The following is a 22,918-nucleotide window of genomic DNA, read 5'->3' on the forward strand; positions in this document are numbered from 1 at the left end:
AGCAAACTGTGGAAACCTCTGCTTTTATAGAGGCGCTCCGCTTGCTGATGATTGCTGCTAATCAAGTATGTTTGATTAGCAGCATCTGGCTGCTACTCACCCTCTTAATTCCCGTGTAAGCAGTAAGGTGGTACTTTTTCACACCACTGTATGAGTATCAGAATAGACATGTCCACTGCAATGTGCAACAAACCGAACTGCCTGACACACTTGCTTATGACTCATTTGTTTTCCTGTATCCATGTTAATGTTTGACCAGCATTTAGAAAAAAAACCCAACACATTAGCAAAAGAGTGCGGTCTTTCTCAACTGAGGTTTAACTCCAAGGTTTGTTTAGTGTTAGCAGTTTGTGCTGACCATAGTGGTGGTGGTGGGGGGGGAGTCCTTTGAATTTCAGTGACTTTGATCCGTTCACCACTCCTAGACGATCAGAAGATGGTGAAATAACATTATTTCTCTTTTTCTTGCTAATGTTTGCTAGCAGAAATTAATTTAAGGATTTAATTCACATAAGAAAATTATCCAAACACTTCTTCCATCTTCTTCAGTTCGGCTTTCTGTATTTTTGTCAGAGCCACACCATACATCACAGAAGGGCTCCATCTTTTAAACCTTTGCTTTCACTCTTGCTGCTATTCTCATGTTAACACTCATCTCCACCCACACCCACTGTTGCTTTGCATAGTTGACCCCAGGCTTTTAAACTGATCTACCTTCACTAACTCTACTCCTTGGCTCTCCACTTTTCACACAAATGTATTGCTTCTGCTTCTCTCCAGGTTCTCTTCCAAATACCATTATCTTAATATGCCAAAATCCAACATTTCAATGGAATGAACTAAATCTCTTTAGGTTTAGGATATATATACGTCCATCAATCCATCCATTCACTTCTGCTTATCCTTTTCAGGGTCGCGGGGGGCGCTGGAGCCTATCCCAGCTGGGCGAGAGACAGGGTACACCCTGGACAGGTCGCCAGTCTGTCGCAGGGCCAACACACAGGGACTGACAACCATTCGCACTCACACATTCACGCCTAGTCGCAATTTGGATTATCCAATTAACCTATCCCCACAAGCTGCATGTCTTTGGACGGTGGGAGGAAGCCAGAGTACCCGGAGGGAACCCACGCAAACATGGGGAGAACATGCAAACTCCACACAGAAAGACCCCGGCCTGGTGTTAGAATTGAACTCAGGACCTTCTTGCTGTGCGGCAACAGTGCTAACCACCATGCCAGGATATATATACATGAATTTCCAAATTCAACAACCTACCAGTTGATATTTTTTCAGTCCTCAAGCTTTAGATACACGTTGATGGAACACAAATATTTTTTAAGTTAGTTAATATCCTTAATGGCTTTCTGCTTGTAAGGCTGCTAAACTGCGATTTTACCTTCAATCATTTCAGAGTTTCGACCACAAATTATATCCATGTCATAAGATTCCACATGACTAGTTTTTAGTGGTGTTACACAGGGCTCTGCCTTGGTCCCCCTTATATTTATCATTTCTTTTACCTTTAGTTCACAGTTGTAGGTAATTTGTCATACTTTTTCATTCTTATGCTGATGACACACAGCTCTGTCTCTCCACTAAGTCTAGTTCCACTTTCCTGCCTTATTCTCTTACTGAATGTTTACGGAAGATTAAATTGTGGTTGTCAAATTAAACAGTGACAAAATAGAGGTTCTTCTGGTAGGAACTGTTTGGGATATATGTGATAAATTCTGTCTGTGCATGACTTTTCAGTTTGCTTACTGTGCACGCAGAGGTGTCCATGATGCAAAAATCTTCATCTTGGACTCCATCCACAAACAGCTGGAGTTCCCTGACTCCTCCACCAGACTTCTATTTGCTGATCAGCGTTCAACACTCTGCAGCCTCATATCCTGGCCACTAAACTTTCCACCCGATTTCACCTGGATGATCAGCTAATCCTGTGGATATTGGACTTTTTGACCAACAGGACTCAGAAAGTTCGGGTCAACAACTCTCTTTCCGCTCTCCGTTCCACCTCCACTGGCTCCCCCCAGGGCTGTGTGCTCTCCCCCCTGCTCTTCATCCTCTACACCGATGACTGCAGATCCACACAGCCCAACTGTCACCTGGTGAAAATGCTGACAAGACAGTTCTCCTGTCACTGCTGACAGGCCCCTCACAACACCACGGGCCCGCTCTGCAGGAGTTTGTAGAGTGGTGTAACAGCTCTAAACTTGAACTGAACGTGAGCAAAACCAAAGTGGTGGTGACCTTCTCCAGTAGGCAGAGGGATCTGGCTGCTTCAGTCACCACCACCATCCATGGGAAGCCAGTGGAGGTAGTTGAGGAGTACAAATACCTGGGAACCATCTTTGACAACCTCCTGAAATTCTCCAACAACACTGAGGAGATTCTCAGGAGGTGCCACCAACGGCTATACCTCCTTAGAAAACTCAACTCCTTTGGAGTCAGCACACCCATCATGATGACTTTTTACTATGCCTTCCTGGAAAGCATCATGACCTTCTCCATCACCTTCTGGTTCCACTCCCTCAGCCTTCAGAAGAGGAACAGACTGAAGAAACATAAACTACTCTACACTCTTTTTATACTGTCGACACTTTACTCACTTTTACTCACTTACAGTTATTTATTCACCTTTCAGTCACTTTAATTTTAATACTGTGTAATTTTAAAACTGTGTATGTACTCTATATTGTGTGTATTTATTATCTCACCCCTACTGCCTGTTTATGCCCTGTCCTTATCTTCAACGTCATGCTGCTCTGTTGTATGTTAATTGCCCCTTAGGGATAAATAAAGTCTTCCTGATTCTGATTCTGATTTTCTAATCTCTCCTTCTTCTTTCCTCCTTTAATGAAGCACGCATCAATATCTCCACTTACATAATATTAATTCACCCATTCATGACAGTGCCTCTATTCTCACTCATGCTCTGCATTACTTGATTAATATAATTCTGTCCTCTCTGGGTTACCGCACAAAAAACTGGTTCAAAGTATGTGGCTGCTTGTGTAACCAGACCCTCTTCCATAGACCATATGTGTGATAAATGTCACATTAATTTTAAGTGTCTGCTTCTTATTTAGTCTCTCTGTAACCTCACACCTTCATATCTCTCTGATCTTCGGCACAGTGGCACTCGTACGTCCCGTATGCTGAGATTATACTGCCCTCTTACCAGACCACTGTGGGCTTCACAGCTGAGTGGCATGTCCTGCACCACATTTACAATATTGGCTTTAAAGGCAAGCCTTTAACCTCCTAGGACCTGGCGTCCACATATGTGGACATCACATTTTAGGTTATTTAGACCAAAATACTCAATTTTGCTCTACAGGGGCCTGATATCCACTTACAAGAACATTATACTGCTACTGTTCTATCAAAATTTTAAACAAATATTTTCATATGTGGCGCTTATTTTTCTTAAAAACAAAAATAAGATAAAAAAAAATCTGGTAATTCTTTGTTTTTACATTCATCAGGCCCCAATATGCCCAAATATCAAAGAGAGTTTAAAGCCCGCTTATTCTGTTTGATTCTGCATTGTTGTTAATTTATGAATACTGTGAGTTTGGTATTTAATTAATGTAAGATGTCCTTGAGTGTGTTCAAAGGTGCCTATAACTATCATTTATATGATAATAATACATTATTATTGAAAATATTTTTATACTATCACCTGCATCCTTAGATTTAAGTCACCATTTACTCATACACTTAAAATTCTAACAGGTCCAAATGACTGTCTTAGTCAGATATTCTCTTAATTATGTTACACAAAATATTCTGTCCTTAGACTCCCCTGTATCATAGTAACTCCTCGCTGCTGCCCTGTGATTGGCAGACCACATCTGTGGTAGCGTCACAAGACAGATGAAGTCGGTAGAGACATTCTCTTCCTGTTCTACTTTGTCGCTTAACATATATTTATTTGACCTTAATTTTCTAATTTTTTTGGTCTGCTATTACACTATTTTCTATTTTTAATATATCGTTTGTTTTGTCTGTATAACAGAAAGAAACAGCAGCTCACCAAGCATGTGATGAAAATGGTGAAAAGAAAAAAAAGGGCACTGCAAAACGAGGTCCTGTTTCCTACTCTGATACCACAACACACACACCAGTCTTATGACTCACTGTAGGTTATTTTGGAGATGGTGCTGCTTGCACTTTTAGCATGCACAAAACAGAGATAAATATTGCGCTCGAAATAAAAGCTTAGTCAGGGGAAGTTCTGTAATATCCCGCTCAATTAACATACGTTTTTTTAGTTTGCAGAACAAAAGCAATATGATTCATGTGCATATAAAGTAAACAAAAATGAATGAATAAAATAACCGCTTTTATAAAATGCAATCCCAATTCATATTATAACTTGGAGAACTGGGTCTGTAAATGGCAGTAGTAGCTAAAGCGGTTATTTGGCTCTTTGTGTGATGTGTAAAGGCAGTAGAATGGAGGTGGTTTCAACACAAACCACTGAAACTTGTGTTTTTGTCACAACCTCCTGCCTCTCCTGTCAACCCAGACCTATATAATAAGTATCTGTAGTAGCAATCTGATCCTTTACTACACAAAGATAGGAGGTGGAGGAGTCTCTTTGAAGTTGCATATGCTGACTAGACAATGCATAAACTGTCAAATTCAGCTCTAGCTGAATGTGTTAAGTGTGAACTGATCAGCAGATAGTACAGCTTTCATGTCTGAGCTCATCTGTTATGAAGCCTGTGTGAAGTTAATTTGACATTTTTGCAGAAGTTTAATGTAGATACAAAATGTCATCAGTTCATTATGATGAATTAAAAGTCCAGTGGTTCATGCTTTCAGTGTGTAGTTCCGCATTGTGGTGCCATGTTCCCTTTTACAGAGAATCCAGCATTGCTAGCTGCTAGCTCTGGTTTATCACAGCAAGCTAACATGTTTTACGTTTTTTTTCTCTGTTTATTTTAAGTTGCATATAAATTTTGTGTATACACACACACACACATATATATACTTATATATGTGGAAACTACACATATATACACCATATACATATGTAGTGCATGAATTCTGACAGGATTGTGCTATCTTTGGCCCAACACATTGGGTTGTTCACTTGATGGAACTACAGATAAGAGGGCACTTATGCTATCTACCACATTTGTTTTGAACATTTGCAACTTATCTAGTCTTTGGCCCCACGCGCTGTTGTTCATCAGTGAAGTCGATAGTCCAAAGCTTGAATAACACTGCAGCACATTTACCATCAATGTCTGGAAACATCTGATAGTTGGGGATGTTTTGCACGGACCCTGCATTTTTTCCCTGTCCCAACAATATCAAATATTTCTCCCACAGCCCACCAGTTAGGTTAACTGGTGAGTTTAGCTCTGTTAAAGCATGTACAATAATGCTGTATATGAATGTATGCATCTGCATAACTTTGTGCTGAACATTGGGGGGGGTCAAGATCTCTGTCTAAATAAATAAATAAATCTGGGTAAATTCCCAGATGATTAAACATGCAACTATTTTGCTGGTAATACCTGAAATGAGTAAAGAAAATCAACAGCCTATTTATGCCAGATAATTCATAATTTTATTGGGGGGGTTATATTAGTTGAGTCTGATTGTTGGGGGGGATGAGTCAATAAATGATGTATTTCTGTCAGTTAGGAGAACTAATCTTGAAACAGTGTTAACCCAGTAGTTTTCAAGAGCAGCACTGTGCTTTGTTTTATAGAGCTGTAGGGTTCGTATTATGAGTATACCCTCCCTTGTTATTCTTCTCACCTTCTTGCCACTGAACATTTCCCCACTATGGTTGTGGTATGATGATTTTGTTGCCTTCCGAGCACAAACATCTCTATGGTCTTTTCGACGACTTCCTGCCACAGGCACAGCGGACTTTGACCTTTCAGTGAGTGTCATATACGCTCACCAACCCCCCCGCTCCTTTGCACATTTAAACCCTCCCCTGCTCTCGTCTCGCTGGTTCTCACTGATGCTGACACCTAAGTAACTGCAGGAACCCGTGGCGGCTGCATCACGCCATCACCCTCTGGCCTACTACTGCAGGCCTAAGCCCACTCAGGCAGACAAAGTATAGCTGAGTTCAAAAACACTGTGTCGCAACCGTTGTAATGTTCTGCATGAAAGTTTTTTTTGTGCGTGTGGTTTGTAGGCCTATATGATTAGTATAAAGGCAAGTTACACAATGGCCTCCGATGACCTTTAAGACAAAGATGAACAAAAACGTTCTGCAAACTTAAATTGATCTCACTGATTTGGTTTGCACAATCACTGTGCTCGCAACCTACAAACCTACAAAAGTTTGTGTGTCTTGTTAAACAGGAGATTCTCTGTTTCTTTTCTTTTTTTCAACTTTACCTATCACGTTTAGCTTGTTTGGTATTGTTTTTATATATTTCGGATTTTACTGGCAATATGCACAAAGACAAATTCTGGTTTCTTACGGTCACTTTTCTTGTGACAACCTTTTGAGGTGCAAATTATCCAGATTGTGCTGTATAACAAGTGATGCCCTTCCAGCTCGTCATTTTGTATTTCTAGAAACTCGCTTGCTTACCGTTTTACCCCATATCACCATTAACAACTGCCACATAGCCCTCGCTGTAAGGGTTAATGTTTGACACAGTGAGACGGAATAACAGGTGGCCTTTGACTACAGAAATGCCTGGTGGCCACTGACTGAAGAGCTGTCTGCTGCTTTAACTTTCAACCTCCTTTACTCTCTGTCTCTTTGGAAGTACTTCAGTATGTGTCTGCAGCGGTTGCGGCTGTAACAGCAGCGGTTTTCATGCACAGCTTCTCGCGTTTGCATTTTTAAATAACCCCACGATTCTAAATCGGGTAGCTTTAGCCTATATAATCCTTTGAATGTCCTTTTTAAGATGAGTTTCATTGACATAAACCACTTCATAGAGCAATTCGCGAGTTTCTCTTTATACAACCCACTTTACAATTGTGATTGAAACAGGATGTGGTTGGATTTCTTGTTTTCGGTACAATTATTATTACCTTAAACAAGGCAACGGGGCCTCAGGTAGCAGTTGCAGCTGGTGGTGAGCAGAAGGAGGTGTTGTACAACAAGCCAAGCCCCCACCGCCCCCACCACCACCATCATCATCTCACTCTCCACCCCGGCCCATCGTCTCTCATTATCACTCACCGCTGCACGAAGCTTCCTGTAAGCCCCTGTAAGCTGTGGTTTCAAGTGGAAAATATCACTGGGCACTTAAGAGAAGAGGGAGGGGTGAGGAGGAGGAGGCAGGGGGATGACTGTGAGTGACAGAACGACAGCACCAGAAAAGACGGCGATGTTCAAATAGAAAGGAACAGAAGGAAATCTTCTCGTCAGTCCAAAAGAGGAAGCAACAATGTGTTTCCTGACCACCTGCTACCAAGACTCATGAGGTAATTTATTACTTCTTCAAACATTTTTTATTAGTCCTGTTTAAGGGGAGGGGGGGGGAAATTACTATGTTAATTAATAAAAACAATCATTTGCTGATGTAATAATTTTAAAGTACATACACACAAACACAAGTGTGTCTTTCAGCTTGGAGTTGATGATTTTTTACTGTACTGGATAGTTTTAGAGGGTTTTTGGAGTCAAAATAGCGTGATGGGAAGATTCATCTCTTTCAGGTCACATAATGTTCCCCGAGGTTTTTTTTAGACTGGTTTGTTCATCTTCTCTCATTTGTTTCATTAGCATAAAGCCACACACACTGCAAAGTATGAAGTCAGCTACTGTAAACTAAATAAGGTGTTGCTTACATTAACAGTATGGCTTAGAGGAGGTCCTTACTGTAAAACACAGTTGATATATTGCCACAGCTTTTCAAGCTGTGAATGTTGCCCTTCCTAGAAGCTTTGTGGTGATTGTATTTAGCTGACTTCCAGGTCTAAGCTGGTGTATTTACAACTTTTTATTCCTCTCGCCCTTCTAACGCTCAGTGTATGACCGCTCTTCTCTGCCTACAGTCATACCACATTCGCGACGATGGAGGTGCTGCTGTGCTCACACCTCCTGATAGTTATCATTTCAGTGCATGCGGCCCACTCCCACAGACTCTCACATGGTATGAGTGTATATATTTGAGTGCACACAGAGTTCAGTCTAATCTGAATGTAAAGTCTCGTGATACTGATAAAGCAACACTATCCCAACTCCTGTGTTCTGTTGTGTCTCTGTTACTCAAGGACTTTCCTGTGCAAATGACTTTTACAACAATGTCAGCTGCACGCTGAACAGCTCTGCCGTGGGTCCCGGTGCAGACTGTTGGCTTTCAAGTGTGATGACAATCTGGACACATAGCAGTCCTACCCTGTATATGTAAGATATTTCTGACATACTGAAAACTGTGTGTATTAGTTGGGGGACAAAGGTTTTAATTTTACAAAAAGGAACATCATGGGTCACAGTTTGGCTACAAAACATCAGTGCTAAGTGAAGATTTTGCCCTTTTTGTGTCCTTTTCTCATCTAGCCAAAAATGCAAGCTTGAACAACATGAGAACTCTCTGTTTGGCTGCAGTATTGTCTTTGAAAACAAAGTAAGTATCGGACACATGCAAACATGGCAAACTGGATTACTCACACAAGTTCTATCCTCATTGTTTAATGGTTTATTGCTTTCTTCCAGACTTTAAATCCTTTTAAAAGACTGAACTTTAGTGTGAATTGTAATGGAGTGTTAGTGGAGGCCCTAATAAACTATCGCCCAGCAGATTGCAGTGAGTAGCTCTGACTTCTATTCAAATTGTTGTTGATACACCGCACAGTTGGAATAAGTTACAACGATGGATTAATAACTGCAACAATTACCAACATTTAATAATCTGCCTTGTTTGTGCGTCTGTGTATGCAGTTATAATGAATCCTCCAAGTGCTCCCAATGTCAGCATCAACGGCACAGACCTCTACATAACGTGGAGCCCAGGCGAAAAAATTTCACCGCACTTGTCGCCCCTTTACTTCCATATCCAGACCAAAACCAGTGACCAAGATTGGACGGTGAGCATCTACATACATGCAGCAACAGAGCTTTTACACAAATTACTGAGTAAATCAATAAAGCATGTGCAAAAGTACCTCATGGCATCCAATGATAGACTTTTTTTTTCCATATTTAACCATATAATGGCATTTGTATCATATTTGCCACATGTTCATCAATTTCTGAGACCTCATCTCATCAACATTATTAATACTTGCCATGATTTCAAAACGTTATGGACAAAACTCTTCTTTTTTTTGTTGTCTAAAATTAACATTGTTCTTAACTAAATGTTGCTAAAAATGCCCAATGTATGAAATGCAATAGAAAAAATATATAATAAATAAATTATAAAAATATATCATAAACAACATGATACAGCAAAACATGTTTTGTAGATTTTGTTATAAGGATTATTAAACATCTCAGTTCCAAAAGAATCAGAATTTTCTGGCTATTTTTTGATGGGTTGGGTCTTAAAGAGGACTTGAGCAAAGTTTCCCAAGCTTTCTCAAGATTTTTCAGGCTTTTGCTTTGGACATCTTCTGCTTCTTCATTTTTAGTCCAGTCCTTGTATTTGATCATGTTCCGATGAATTTGACACACAAAAAAGTTTTAAATGGTGTATTTTAGGCACGTTGTTGCCAGAACCCTGTTACAAAAACACATCAGATAATACGGTGGGACAAGAATAAAACCAAAGACTCCAAAAAGCCATAAGCTTAAAAAACTGATAAACGTGTAAAAGCAAAGGACAAAAGAGAAAGTTGGCAGGCCTAAATACTATCTGCAGTAGATGAAGACATTCTTAACAAAAGGAAAAAGGGAGAAAATTTGAAATTTTTAGATTCAAAAAGGATGTATGGAGGAGGTGATCTCTAAAACACAGCGGAGGCTCTGTCGTGGATTAGGGCTGCTTTTCAGCCCATGGTGTTGGAGATCTTGTCAAACTGAATTATCAACAAAGAAAACCACCATCAGGGTTTGATTCACCATCAAACACCACCTGGAAAGTGTCTGATTGATTTGTCAGCATGACAACGATCCCAAACACACTGCCAATGCAGTAAAAGCATACCTGATAGAAAAAACACACACAATGGAGCATCAGTCATGGATTGGCCTCCCCTGAGCTCGGACCTCATCCTGACAGAGAACAGAATAAAAGGCAGCAAACATCCAAAGAAGAGCTTTGATTGTCCTTTAAGAAGCCTGGAGAAGCATTTCTGAAGACTACTTAAAGAAATGACATGAAAGCTGCCTAAGAGAGATCAGACTGTGAAGAATAAAGGTGGTCGTACCAAATACAGATTTTCAAGCTGGTTAGAATTATACAAATACCTCATAACTGATTCTACTTTCAGTTAAACCAAAATTCTTTGGAGACACACCTTTATTTTGACCCTGTCTTGAATTTTCTATTTTTCAGGAGGCCAGAGATTTCAAAACACCAGACAAAGAGCTGAGATTAGCTCTGTCTGAACTAAAAGGGCACGGGGACGTCAGAGTGAGAGTTAAAACTGAAAGATCTGGATATAACGGCCACTGGAGCCACTGGAGTCCAGCGTCATCCTGGAAAGTGAATTCATCGGACAACCTTGGTAACAACACAAACAGTGTAAATGGTGAGCTTATCTCTTGTCAGTCTTAAAAGCATCACAGTTCAACTTTTTCATTGGGAAAGGTCAACTGAATATGTATATTTGTGCATGTTCAGTCTGTCTGCTCTCTGTTTCAGAGGGATTTAGTCTGTCTTCACTGGTGAAGATGGGACTGTTCGGCACCGTGTGTTTCATTATTGTTGTTGTGCTGGTCGTTTACAAAAGATGCAACACCAGGGGGTGAGTAAGCTGTGACTTTGGCTGTTATCGGAGTGCACATATGTTTGCATGTATGTGTGTATATCTACACACTCTGTATATCTGATATACACGCTCGACCCCATGTTGTTTCAGGCTGCTCGAAGGGAAGGCAGTACCGAACCCTTCAAAGTATTTCCAGTCACTGCACTCTGTCCACGAAGGAAACCTAAAGGTAAAAATAATAAATGTTCTCGACTAACAATCCATTTATCAAAATATCCAGCCGCAGGCAACACAGACCGCTTCACTGCAGAGGTGTCAACACACAGCAAGTAGTATATTATGTGGTATTCATGGGACCTTTAACTGTTTAAGTGTGAGGCGCTGTTCGCTGGCTAAATTTGTTCACTTTAGACGTGGATCAAAACAACATATAAGTATGTAATGGAAAGGCCACGGTGTTAGTTTCTGACCTGCTTCTCCTTCTCAGTAATGTTTATTAAATGAAGACAATGAAGTTTGATTAAAATGATAAAATGTCATAAAGTTAGCTCTTCATCAAAGGCGCTGATTCCCACAGCCCACAACAAAGGGAGAAAGACCTGAACCGCACTCCCGTCAGTTGTCTGTGGCGATGGGTTTGGATTCCCGCCACACCTGAAATAGTTTGTAAAGTTCTAGTTTTCTGCTTTCTGGCACATTCGCCAAGATTCAACCAATTAAACTGTCACTGAGCATGTTCACTCTGGGCTACATCATACAAACTGTAAGGCTGGTATCCCAAAAGAGAACTGCTGACATCCTTTTATGGGAAAAAACGAGTAATACCATCACAGAAACATACGCACAACTTCAATTCTGCATTCAAAATCTCACACAAACTTCTACTGAGCAAAGTAACTTCATAAATACATATAGCATTTAAATAAATGTGAGTCTGAGCATCCAAAAAGCACCATATTTCATAAAATAATCATTGATGCATACGGATCATTAAGAATGAGACATTTTTAACAGTTGTTCTCAAACTGAACAAAACGAGAACAGCATTTTTATTATTAGAGCAGTTTTTCCCCATGGTGCTGTAACTGTCTGTCTGTCCTACACAGCGAGTGCAGGTACCAAGAATCTTGGATTGCAATTGGTTTGAAGCCTTTTTGTTAAGTGGACAGCCTAATTTCTGCAATGAAAATGTGAAATTCAAACAATTTGAGGGGGGAATTAGAACAGATGTTAATGGCTGCAACAGTGGGAGCAAAAGATAAGTTTTCCTAATCCCTCCTGCTCCGTGATTTTGACCTTTTTTCAAGCAAAATATTCTAAAAATGCACTTAAGCTCACTCGTGAAACCTGTCCTTACTATGCAAAGTGCTAATTCACCTTTCAGTTTGTTCAGTTTCAGAGTGTGACGCACATACACACATTCTGATACTGTTGTGTGATTCTTTGGGTGAATATTATAGTCTGAGTGTTTTTCCCCCCCACAGAAATGGCTGAATCCGCTCTCAGTTTCAGAGTCGTTCTTCACAGCACAGCCCATCGACCAAATCTCCCCCGTGGAGGTGTGTGAGGACTTTGATGTAGTCCCATCCACCTCCCCCTCCTCCAGCTCCAGCAGCGCCCTGCTTCACTTCCAGAACTCAGACACCAGCGGCATAGTCAACAATTCCGCCTCTTCGTCCATCTTCTCCAACCGGAGCTATTTCACCTCCAGCTCCTCCGGTGGCTTCGCGTGCATTGACCCCACCCCGGCCTACTTTACCTACCACGATGATTTTCACCCGTCCTTCTGCCCTTCGCTCTGCGGTTTTCCAACCTACGAGAGTTTGAAGAGGGAGCCGCAGAGCCCAGACTCGGGCTTCGGAATCGAACTTGAAGCTGACAATGAGGAAGAAAGGTACATGGAAGGAGGAGAGCAATTTCTCTTGGATGATCACAACATTCCTTTCCTCATCCTTCCTGTACGCTTTCCTCCACACACATGCCCCGCCTTCTCTCCTCCAACACCTCCCAGCCTCCTTGTTGAACCACAGATGTCCTCTGACAGCCATCAGGAGGATACACCCATGACAGCTGCTAGCGATGATAGCTCTTCAGCCTGGCTCGTGCCTGGCGCCATGTGCAGATCTTCCTCCATGCCCGTGGAGCCCGGTAAAACCGGCTACCTGACACTGAAAGAGCTGCAGGCAACATTCAGCAACAAATCCATCTGAAAAGTTGCGATTAGAGTTTCTGTGCAGTCAATTAAAACTTCTTCTGTTTACACAACAAACAAAGTCTAACTTCTAGTCTGACAAAGAAACGAATTCCACGATCGCCTACATGATTTATTCGTGTACGAGTTATTTTGCAGACATTAGAGCACAAAAGAAAATGCAAAATTGACATATCAACAAAGATGTTGACCACGAGCGGGATACACAGCAAATCGCCGTGCAGTTTTGATTACAAGTGCCTAAATAAGTGCCTGAATGTGTTTCAGCATGGCTGCTGAGTGCTTAGACTTGCTTCCAGAAGCAAAGCGTTACTTTATAAAGCTTTATGGCAAGTGTGCCGGCAATCACCCAGTGTAATCATGGTGAAAGCGAGCGTAATACTCTTTCTATCGTTTCCTTCCATCAGACATGTAGCTGTATAGCTGCTGAATGCTAGTGGTGAATGTATTTTTGTTGGAAAGCTCCCATTCAGCAAGCTGATCTGAGTTTTGGCATTAAGGAACATTAATAAAGAAACAAAAAGCTACATAGGTCTAAGGGGAACTCCAGTGATATTTCTTTGCCAGTAAACTATGAAAAAGGCCAATTTTATATAACATATATAGTCATTTAATCAGCTGTTGCTATAAAAGTAGAGAAGCTTTCCTGTTTACATGCTAATCGGTTAATGTAGGTTTCACTTTCACACTTCTGGTCTTTTGTTTAGATGGTTTGGAACCTATAACTGGTATCATAGCAAGAAAAATATGCACATAAATCAGTGTTTCTGACAGAGCATGCTAACCAGCAACCTACTCCTGAAAGCAGTACAACGCTGCAGAGTTAACCAGCATGTAGGCTGCTGCGGGGGCATCATTTAGCCTCATACTTAGCATCTCATCATCATGTCGTACTTTTAGAAAAAAGCCTTAAACAAAAAAAAGTATAAATGCCACAACAACACATAAATGCCCTTTTAAAGTTTGCTTTTTATTACTTTAAATGAATTCCAAATAATCAAATAGTATGAGAGTGCTTTAAAGCTCCTATTTTTGTTTTGTTGTTAGACAGAAAATGATTTGTTGCTGCAGGTTGATTTTGAACTTTTGAAGTAGTGAAATGTTCTTTTTTTGGTGACGTATTGTGTGTGCTTATTATGGTAATCATGATGCCTTTTGGCTGCATAAAATTGAAAGGGAAGGGACCAAGTCTACACCAGCAGTAAGCATTATGTTGATTCGAGTTAACACTGACCTGTTGTTGAGAAAGAAAAAAAAGGCAGCTGGTTTGCCTCTGTGTTGTTTTTAGTGTGTATTTGCTATTGTGCTGATATAGTCTTTATTCTTCTGTCTGTAATGATGAACATTTATAATCACTCAGAGCTGACATCTGCCAATAAATCTAAATAAACTTTACAGAGTGAGTAATTGTGTTTGTGCTTACAGTACACGCTTAGCAGATCTGCTAAATTCATTGGACTGCTCATTGTAGATTTGTGTAGTGTAAGCCGTTGAGGTCAGTGTAAAATGTCGCCTTGTCTCTACGCATGCAGTATGTTTCCATTACGCTCAGTGGCATCTGTACCAAACAAAGTAAAAGCTCTAGTAGAAATGGGTCACCCTTTGACTTCCTGTGTCTCTGTGGAATGAGGGCTGAGGGGTGGGCATGTACCGACTTGAGAAAGAGTGTGGGAGACAGCCTGTGTGTTTGCACGTTTCTATATATATATGTGTGTGTGTGTGCCTGTGTGTACTTTTGAGTTTTTACATGTCCTGTCAGGTGGTCCTGGTAGCGTATGTGTGAGTGAGCGTGTGTATTAGAGTGTGGTTTGACATTTAACTTTGACACAACAAGCAACATCCGCTCACCTCACACAGAATTTACAATATTTAGCCATGTCAGTGCTGCCGTGCAAGACTCTGCTCCTCACCAGTTTGTCTGCCTCAGAGTCACAGCAGCTTCAAACGTATTATATCAGGGATAAATTACATTGAGCCCCCTGATTAAAATACACAGAAAATAGTTGTTTTAAAAAGAGCAATTTGTGTCTGTATGTTTTTAGTGTTGCTCGCTATTAGGTAGCCTGTTACGCTGACCAACAGTAATTCATTATGCAACTAAAGCATCCAATCTATGGTGAAGATACAGACACACTAGAGGCAAATACTCATACATATTGTATTTGCATGAGTATTTATATTTCACACACTGTAGAAAAGGCAACCTGTCACAATATGTGATGATTTAGTAGTATTACATAAAGACATGCAGTTGCACATCCATTCTTTTGGAAAATGGTCAAAGAACAATACAAAACAGCACTAATGCTTGGGTAAAACAGGACAGCTCCTTGAATTGATACTGGTTACCCAGTAGTTTTATATCCAGTGACTTTGTGCATGCTGACGAGATTTATGCCCAGTTTATTTTTAGTGTGCATTTCAATTCTCATCTACAGTCAAATGTAAAAAAATAAGTTTTCACCAGCGTCTTTGAGCCCTTACTGCTTCCATGGAAATTAAGAGATTAAGTAGCAGCCGGGTGCTGCTACTAATCAAATGCATTTGATTAATTGATCATGAGCAAGTATGAACAAATCTGCTGGTTTGGAGCATTTAGAAATGCGTTAATGCAATCCCACAATCTTCCCAGGAGTAAATTCACCACAAGGTCAGACTGTTCCCACGAGCCACATCTCAGACTCTACAAACCTCAGTTACCGTGTTAAATGTCAAAGTTCGTGACAGTAGACTGAACAAGCGTGGCTTGTTTGGAAGGGTTTGCATGGATAAAGCCTCCTTACACAAAAACATGGCAGAACAGCTTTGAATGTTTGCAAAGTTGCATCTGCACAAACCACAAGACTTCTGGAACATTGCCCTTTAGCCAAATGTGAAAAAAGTCAAGATGTTTGGCCATAACACACAGCACCATGTTAGGGGAAAACCAAACACAGCACATCAGCACAAACACCTCACACCAACTGTTAAGCACGGTGGCTGAGGGGTGATGATTTGGACACCTTTAGTCATTCTCACAGCAGACTCAAGGTGCTGCAATGGGCCTGTCAAGGTCCAGACTTCAACCTGAGTCTGAACGCTGTGGTTGGGCCCTAAGACAACTGCTCATAAACAAACCTCAATAAACTGAACGAATGGTAAAGAAAAGTGGGCAAAAATATCCATATCCTCAGCAATGATGTGGGAACCTGATAAAGTCATACAGAAAACCAGTGTTTTGTTGATATTAGAAAACTGACAGAAAAAGAAAAGCGATTCCTTTCTCTCCTTTGAAGTCTGTTGGGTTTTATCGTTTCCAAGGTGTCTTTGTCGTTATTCATTAATTTTTCCACTTTTATTAAAAAACTAAATTTATTTTTATGTGCAGAGTATGCCAGGAGTATCCATTTGGCATTCAGCTAGGAGTCTTTATGCATTTAAATCCACCTCGCTTCATTAAGTTTCGATTTTCAGCTGGCCAAGATTTTTTTTAAAAGCAAGAGAGAAGAGCGAGGTGTGTGCAAAAACATAAACTGAGAGATTGAAAAAGAACTGTAGAATCTGCTGAAAAACCAAAGGCTGTTTTGTGTTTTGGATCTAAGCCACAGTGAAATGGGAGGGTGCGAGGTCGAGGTGACCATGTGTTTGACTCTCCTCACGAAGCAGCAACAGAAACCAGCAAATACACAGGAGTCGTGATCACGTCCGAGGCCAAACACTTTCTTAACAAATACAACTCGTCCGTTAAACGAACACAGCAGCATTGCATTCCTGCTTTTTAAAAATTGCTTCCCCGTATCGTTAAAAAAAATCTGAAAAAACACTTTGAATAGTGATTAAGCGTCTTCTTATAAATCAATAGGGGGTTTGTTCAAAATAGCAATAGTGAGCTTTGTCACCAACTTTCTTTGTTTTTCCTGAGCTGAACCACAAGAATGCTTTGAGGTCTGAAATTTCAACTCTCTGTTGGTTTTCATATTTGAATGCAGTTCCCCATAATTATGTCAGAATGAAACAACAGGTTTTGCAGTCATCTTCCTGGTTGCCTACACAACTGCAGTCGCTGTAAAACAAATGCAGGTGCTTCCACATAGGTGAGCTGCACCCTTTTAATCCTGCTCTGTGTTGTGGATGAAAGCGTCGAGCAGTCAGATTTGGATTTTGTGCGGAGAGGAGACGAAGAGGAAAAGAGCAAAGGGGAGAGACATTGTGGAAAATGTAAATATTATCAGAATACAATGATGTGCAAATCTCACAACCCCATATTTTACTCACATATACAGACATGCAAAACATATCAAATGTTTAAAGTGAGAAAATGACTTTGCAAAGACCGAACATCTTATCATCTACACTGCGTAGCATCATCAAAAGATTCTGAGAATTTGGGGAAATCTCTGTGCGCAAAGTAAAGGCTGAAAATCATCATTAGATGTCTGTGATCGTCTGGCCTTAAAAAAGCAGGAATTATTCTGTTATGTAAATCACTGTTTGTGAGCTCGTTTACGGCGACACCCACACATTCAGCTTAAAGCTCTATCATGCAAAGAAGAAACCAACATGATCCAGAAACATCGCCATCTTATCTGAGTCCAATTTCGTTTACAATGGACTGAGTCAAAGTGGAAAACAGTTCTGATGAGTAAAAATAAATTAAACAAATCAAAATTATTTTTGCAAAATGTGGACTCCACGTCCTCCAGACTAAAAACATCCAGTTTGGTGTCAGTACTCGATTTAAAAAACCTGCATCTCTGATGGTATGGAGGTTATGGAATTAAATAAGAAATACAACAAAAACGTCTCGGGACCGTTCAGCTGCTAAAATCTTTCATCAGACATGAACGAGACAACATGCCTCCTCAGTTCCCACATGTTTACAGACTGTTAAAAGAAGATGCGATGCTACACGGTGGTAAACACGGGACTGTCCCAACTTTTTTGAGACTTGTTGCTGCCATCGAACTCAACATGTACAGGTACTTTTCTTTAAACTGTTGCAGTTTAAACGTTTGACACATTTTCTATCTGCATCAATAAATGATGGGTTTATGAGATTTGCAAATAATTGCTAGTAACTAGTAAGCGTGGTCGGTGAACGGTGACACTGAGAGGAAAGTAGGGTTGCAATGCACAAAGTCCTCAGTCTAAGGAGCTTGGAAAGAAAAGCGTCTGGACTTCTTTGAGTTGCTTGAAGACGTTTCACCTCTCATCTGAGAAGCTTCTTCAGTTCTAAGGTCAAATGGTGGAGAGTCCCAGATTTAAACCCAGTGGGAGTTTCCCCCCTCTTCTTAGAACTGAAGAAGCTTCTCAGATGAGAGGTGAAACGTCTTCAAGCAACTCAAAGAAGTCCAGACGCTTTTCTTTCCAAGCTCCTTAGACCCGGGTGTGTGTGGTTCACCTGCAAGGCCCAAGGTCAGTGGCATAAGATATTTATCACCCCAGCTCCTTAGAGGATAAGCTGTGTGCAGTAGCATGCTGCTTCTGAGATGCTCTTCCTGCTGCTTGAAAAATTAGAGTTTTTATTTAAGACCAGATGCTTCCAAATAAAATATTCTCTATAAACAAAAGTCTACAGGAAAATACTTGATGCAGCTATCAGAGAGACACCAAAGTGAGGAAATGTGAGCTGTGCAGGGATGTCAAATGAGATGCATCGGCTGATTTCAGATGTCGCTCTTTATCAGTCAACAGTGGCCGGAAAAAGCACAGGAATTTTCTGCGGGCGTAACCAACACAGAAGAACGGTCTACCTCAACCCTCGGGCCCCACAGGCAGTAATGCTCAACAGCTGTTCTCATGCCACATGTGCACAAACCATCCCTAACCTCCTCTGACTTTACTTCTAAATACGAACCAATGCAACAGCAGTAAGGTGCTGATGTTTCATCCTCCTCCACATCTGCTACAATAGATAATGAGGTATTATTATTACTACCATCACTGTTTTTATGAAGGCATTGGTATTCAGGCTATACAGTGGCTAAATGCCTGGTTGAATGCACATAGCAGGGAAGTTAATGGGAGACAAAGACGTTCTTCTTTGAAATTCTGGATTGCATCCTTGTCTTTGGCTAATGTGTGCTCAACATAAAACAGATCACCTTGAGGTACTTCAGGGAAAATAAACACAAATAATTCAGTGATAAACAGTGTTGGGCAAGTTACTTTGAAAAAAGTAATTGATTATAGTTACTAGTTACTTCTTCAAAAAAGGAACTGAGTTAGTAACTGAGTTTCAAGATTCTAAAAGTAATTAATTACTTGAAAAGTAACTATTGCATTACTTTAAAAAAAAAAAACATTTAACCCTCTGGGGTCCAGGGTATAATTGGCCATTTTTAACCACTTTTGATTTTCCCTCCACATTTCACCTTTAAAAACTATTTACTTTGCCTTGTTTGGTATCATCCTTTTCAGCACAACCTCACGTGTCTGAATTTACAGTCACGTTTTCATTTTGACATACTGTATTAACACAATTGATCTAAAATCAGACAAAAAACATAAAATCCGAGTAGAAAGTTATATTTTTTACTGTAATAACCACAAACATGTTTATTGAATCATATTTCATAATTTTAAATGCAAATATAAATTGTCAATTTTAAAACCCTCTGCACAAGTTTTGCAAACAAAGTTATTTGCAGCCATTTACCTTTTACCCTTTTTTTATAACCATTTCAAACTATTTACAGAACCATCAGCTGTTCTGCATTCAATAAGATGCCTCACAAATTATTTGTGCCACTCCAAAAAAACTATTTCTGTCCACTATAAAGGAGAACATCACAGCCTGATACCTGCAGGTCTGACAGCAGCAGGTGTATCACTCCTGTTTCTACCTGGAGACAGCAATCGCCTCATTGTTCTGACACACAACACAATACTATCCACAACGCTACACACTAACTACACAAGACAACACATTAACTACACGCTCCAAACACGCTAAACGTCACAAATCTCTCACATCTCAAAACTCGCTCTCTCTTTTTCTGCTCTCTCTCTCGCCGTCACTCCTAACTTCCCCTGTTTGTTTTTTTGTTTGTTTGTTTGTTTGTTTGTTTGTTTTGGCTCATAAGCAGAGAGTGCTTGCTGCGCTGTCCTTAGACAGTAAACGTGACGAAACTATTGAGGAAAAAACGCCGCATATATATTGTTTATCATGACTCTGGCTTTACGTGGCCTATCAACACAATTTATAAACTGGTATATATCACCTTGTTGCTTTATCTTTAAGTGGTCATGTGATTGGCTTACCACGACTACTTTATTCTTCCTCAGTCAAACAGCAGCACTCATGTGATTGTTTTGCCTCCTTAGCTCCAGGTGTTGCACCAAAAAGTGATCGTGATTACCGCCCGCGGGAGCGCGCAGCTGCTTAAAGCTGTAACGTCCAGATTACTTACGTAGTCAGCTACTTCCGTGCAACTGATATACAGTGGGGCAAAAAAGTATTTAGTCAGCCACCGATTGTGCAAGTTCCCCCACTGAAAATGATGACAGAGGTCAGTAATTTGCACCAGAGGTACACTTCAACTGTGAGAGACAGAATGTGAAAAAAAAAATCCATGAATCCACATGGTAGGATTTGTAAAGAATTTATTCGTAAATCAGGGTGGAAAATAAGTATTTGGTCACCTCAAACAAGGAAAATCTCTGGCTCTCACAGACCTGTAACGTCTTCTGTAAGAAGCTTTTCTGTCCCCCACTCGTTACCTGTATGAATGGCACCTGTTTGAACTCATCATCTGTATAAAAGACACCTGTCCACAGCCTCAAACAGTCAGACTCCAAACTCCGCCATGGCCAAGACCAAAGAGCTTTCGAAGGACACCAGGAAAAGTATTGTAGACCTGCACCAGACTGGGAAGAGTGAATCTACAATAGGCAAGCAGCTTGGTGTGAAAAAATCAACTGTGGGAGCAATCATCAGAAAATGGAAGACATACAAGACCACTGATAATCTCCCTCGATCTGGGGCTCCACGCAAGATCTCATCCCGTGGGGTCAAAATGATCATGAGAACGGTGAGCAAAGATCCCAGAACCACACGGGGGGACCTGGTGAATGACCTGCAGAGAGCTGGGACCAAAGTAACAAAGGTCACCATCAGTAACACACTACAACGGCAGGGAATCAAATCCCGCAGTGCCAGACGTGTTCCGCTGCTGAAGCCAGTGCATGTCCAGGCCCGTCTGAAGTTTGCCAGAGAGCACATGGATGATACAGCAGAGGATTGGGAGAATGTCATGTGGTCAGATGAAACCAAAGTAGAACTTTTTGGTATAAACTCAACTCGTCGTGTTTGGAGGAAGAAGAATACTGAGTTGCATCCCAAGAACACCATACCTACTGTGAAGCATGGGGGTGGAAACATCATGCTATGGGGCTGTTTTTCTGCCAAGGGGACAGGACGACTGATCCGTGTTAAGGACAGAATGAATGGGGCCATGTATCGTGAGATTTTGAGCCAAAACCTCCTTCCATCAGTGAGAACTTTGAAGATGAAACGAGGCTGGGTCTTCCAACATGACAATGATCCAAAACACACCGCCCGGGCAACAAAGGAGTGGCTCCGTAAGAAGCATTTGAAAGTCCTGGAGTGGCCTAGCCAGTCTCCAGACCTCAACCCCATAGAAAATCTGTGGCGGGAGTTGAAAGTCCGTGTTGCTCGGCGACAGCCCCAAAACATCACTGCTCTCGAGAAGATCTGCATGGAGGAATGGGCCAAAATACCAGCTACTGTGTGTGCAAACCTGGTAAAGACCTATAGTAAACGTTTGACCTCTGTTATTGCCAACAAAGGTTATGTTACAAAGTATTGAGTTGTATTTTTGTTATTGACCAAATACTTATTTTCCACCCTGATTTACGAATAAATTCTTTACAAATCCTACCATGTGGATTCATGGATTTTTTTTTCACATTCTGTCTCTCACAGTTGAAGTGTACCTCTGGTGCAAATTACTGACCTCTGTCATCATTTTAAGTGGGGGAACTTGCACAATCGGTGGCTGACTAAATACTTTTTTGCCCCACTGTAAGATGCTGTAAGCTGAACACAGCTTCAACCGTCTGTTTGTTGAAAAATAGTAACGGACCGCATTTTCTTGTTAGTAACTGTAACGACGTTGTAACGATAGGAATAGTAATTAGTTCGATTACTCGTTACTGAAAAAAGTAACGCTGTTAGCAACGCCGTTACCCATCACTGGTGATAAATCACCATGAGCTGCATTGACTGTAAAGGTATTTTAAAAAACAAAGACCTTTGACGTAACATAGCATGTCGCCTGAAACTGAAGAGACATGGACTTGTTTCCAAGCTGAAGAATGAGGCTCAAACATGTAATCATTTTCTAAATTTGGTGCCAGTTTTCATTGTGCGCATGAAATGATGAAAAAGACGAAAGAAGAAAGGGTTGTTTCATTTCACTTTGAATGTTAAATCAATCCTATATTCAAAAAAACAACTTCAATTAACAGCAAAGTGGTTATTTTAAGCTTTAGCTCCAGTCGCTCCTTCACTGAGGACTCTCTGGTCAGCGCCCTTCGGGCTTTGCAGCCATTCTGGGATTCGTCTTGACAGAAAGTGAACTGGCTCTGGCAGATAAATCCAATCTGTCCAGAGACGGCAAAATCCACCTGCTTGTACCTGATAAATCTTATATTTTATGATGTTTTTATTATTCTTGGTCCTTATAAAGATAACAGAAACACAAACTGTGCCTGTTTTTATAACAACGTGGTGATGTCTGACCTTTTGACCTATGACCTTTAAGCATTACATACTAAAATGGTGTATTTTATTATCTTTACCCATATGATTAAAGCGAGACTGGCTGAAATCTTTAGCTTCTAGCTGTAAAAACTTGAGACTTTAAGATCTATTCATGC

General features: G+C 40.7%; 1 protein-coding gene across 2 annotated transcripts; it reads left to right on the plus strand.

The window, feature by feature from the left end:
* Positions 1-7,184: 7,184 nt before the first annotated feature.
* On the plus strand, positions 7,185-14,431 carry il2rb (interleukin 2 receptor, beta). 2 transcript variants are annotated; one of them, XM_005946191.3, is made up of 10 exons: positions 7,185-7,431; positions 8,005-8,102; positions 8,224-8,356; positions 8,510-8,576; positions 8,666-8,756; positions 8,891-9,036; positions 10,449-10,644; positions 10,737-10,860; positions 10,975-11,053; positions 12,309-14,431. In XM_005946191.3, exons 1-10 carry the CDS (start codon positions 7,427-7,429, stop codon positions 13,032-13,034), a joined length of 1,665 nt encoding a protein of 554 aa, XP_005946253.1. In that variant the 5' UTR covers positions 7,185-7,426; the 3' UTR covers positions 13,035-14,431. The 2 variants fall into 2 exon arrangements, with proteins under 2 accessions (XP_005946253.1, XP_005946254.1); XM_005946192.3 differs by having other exon boundaries at positions 7,186-7,431; positions 10,758-10,860.
* Positions 14,432-22,918: the final 8,487 nt, after the last annotated feature.

The sequence above is a fragment of the Haplochromis burtoni genome, unplaced genomic scaffold (assembly GCF_018398535.1).
Source record: "Haplochromis burtoni strain Fernald_Lab_line unplaced genomic scaffold, NCSU_Asbu1 Contig_464, whole genome shotgun sequence".
In the NCBI taxonomy this organism is placed as follows: Eukaryota; Metazoa; Chordata; class Actinopteri; order Cichliformes; family Cichlidae; genus Haplochromis; species Haplochromis burtoni.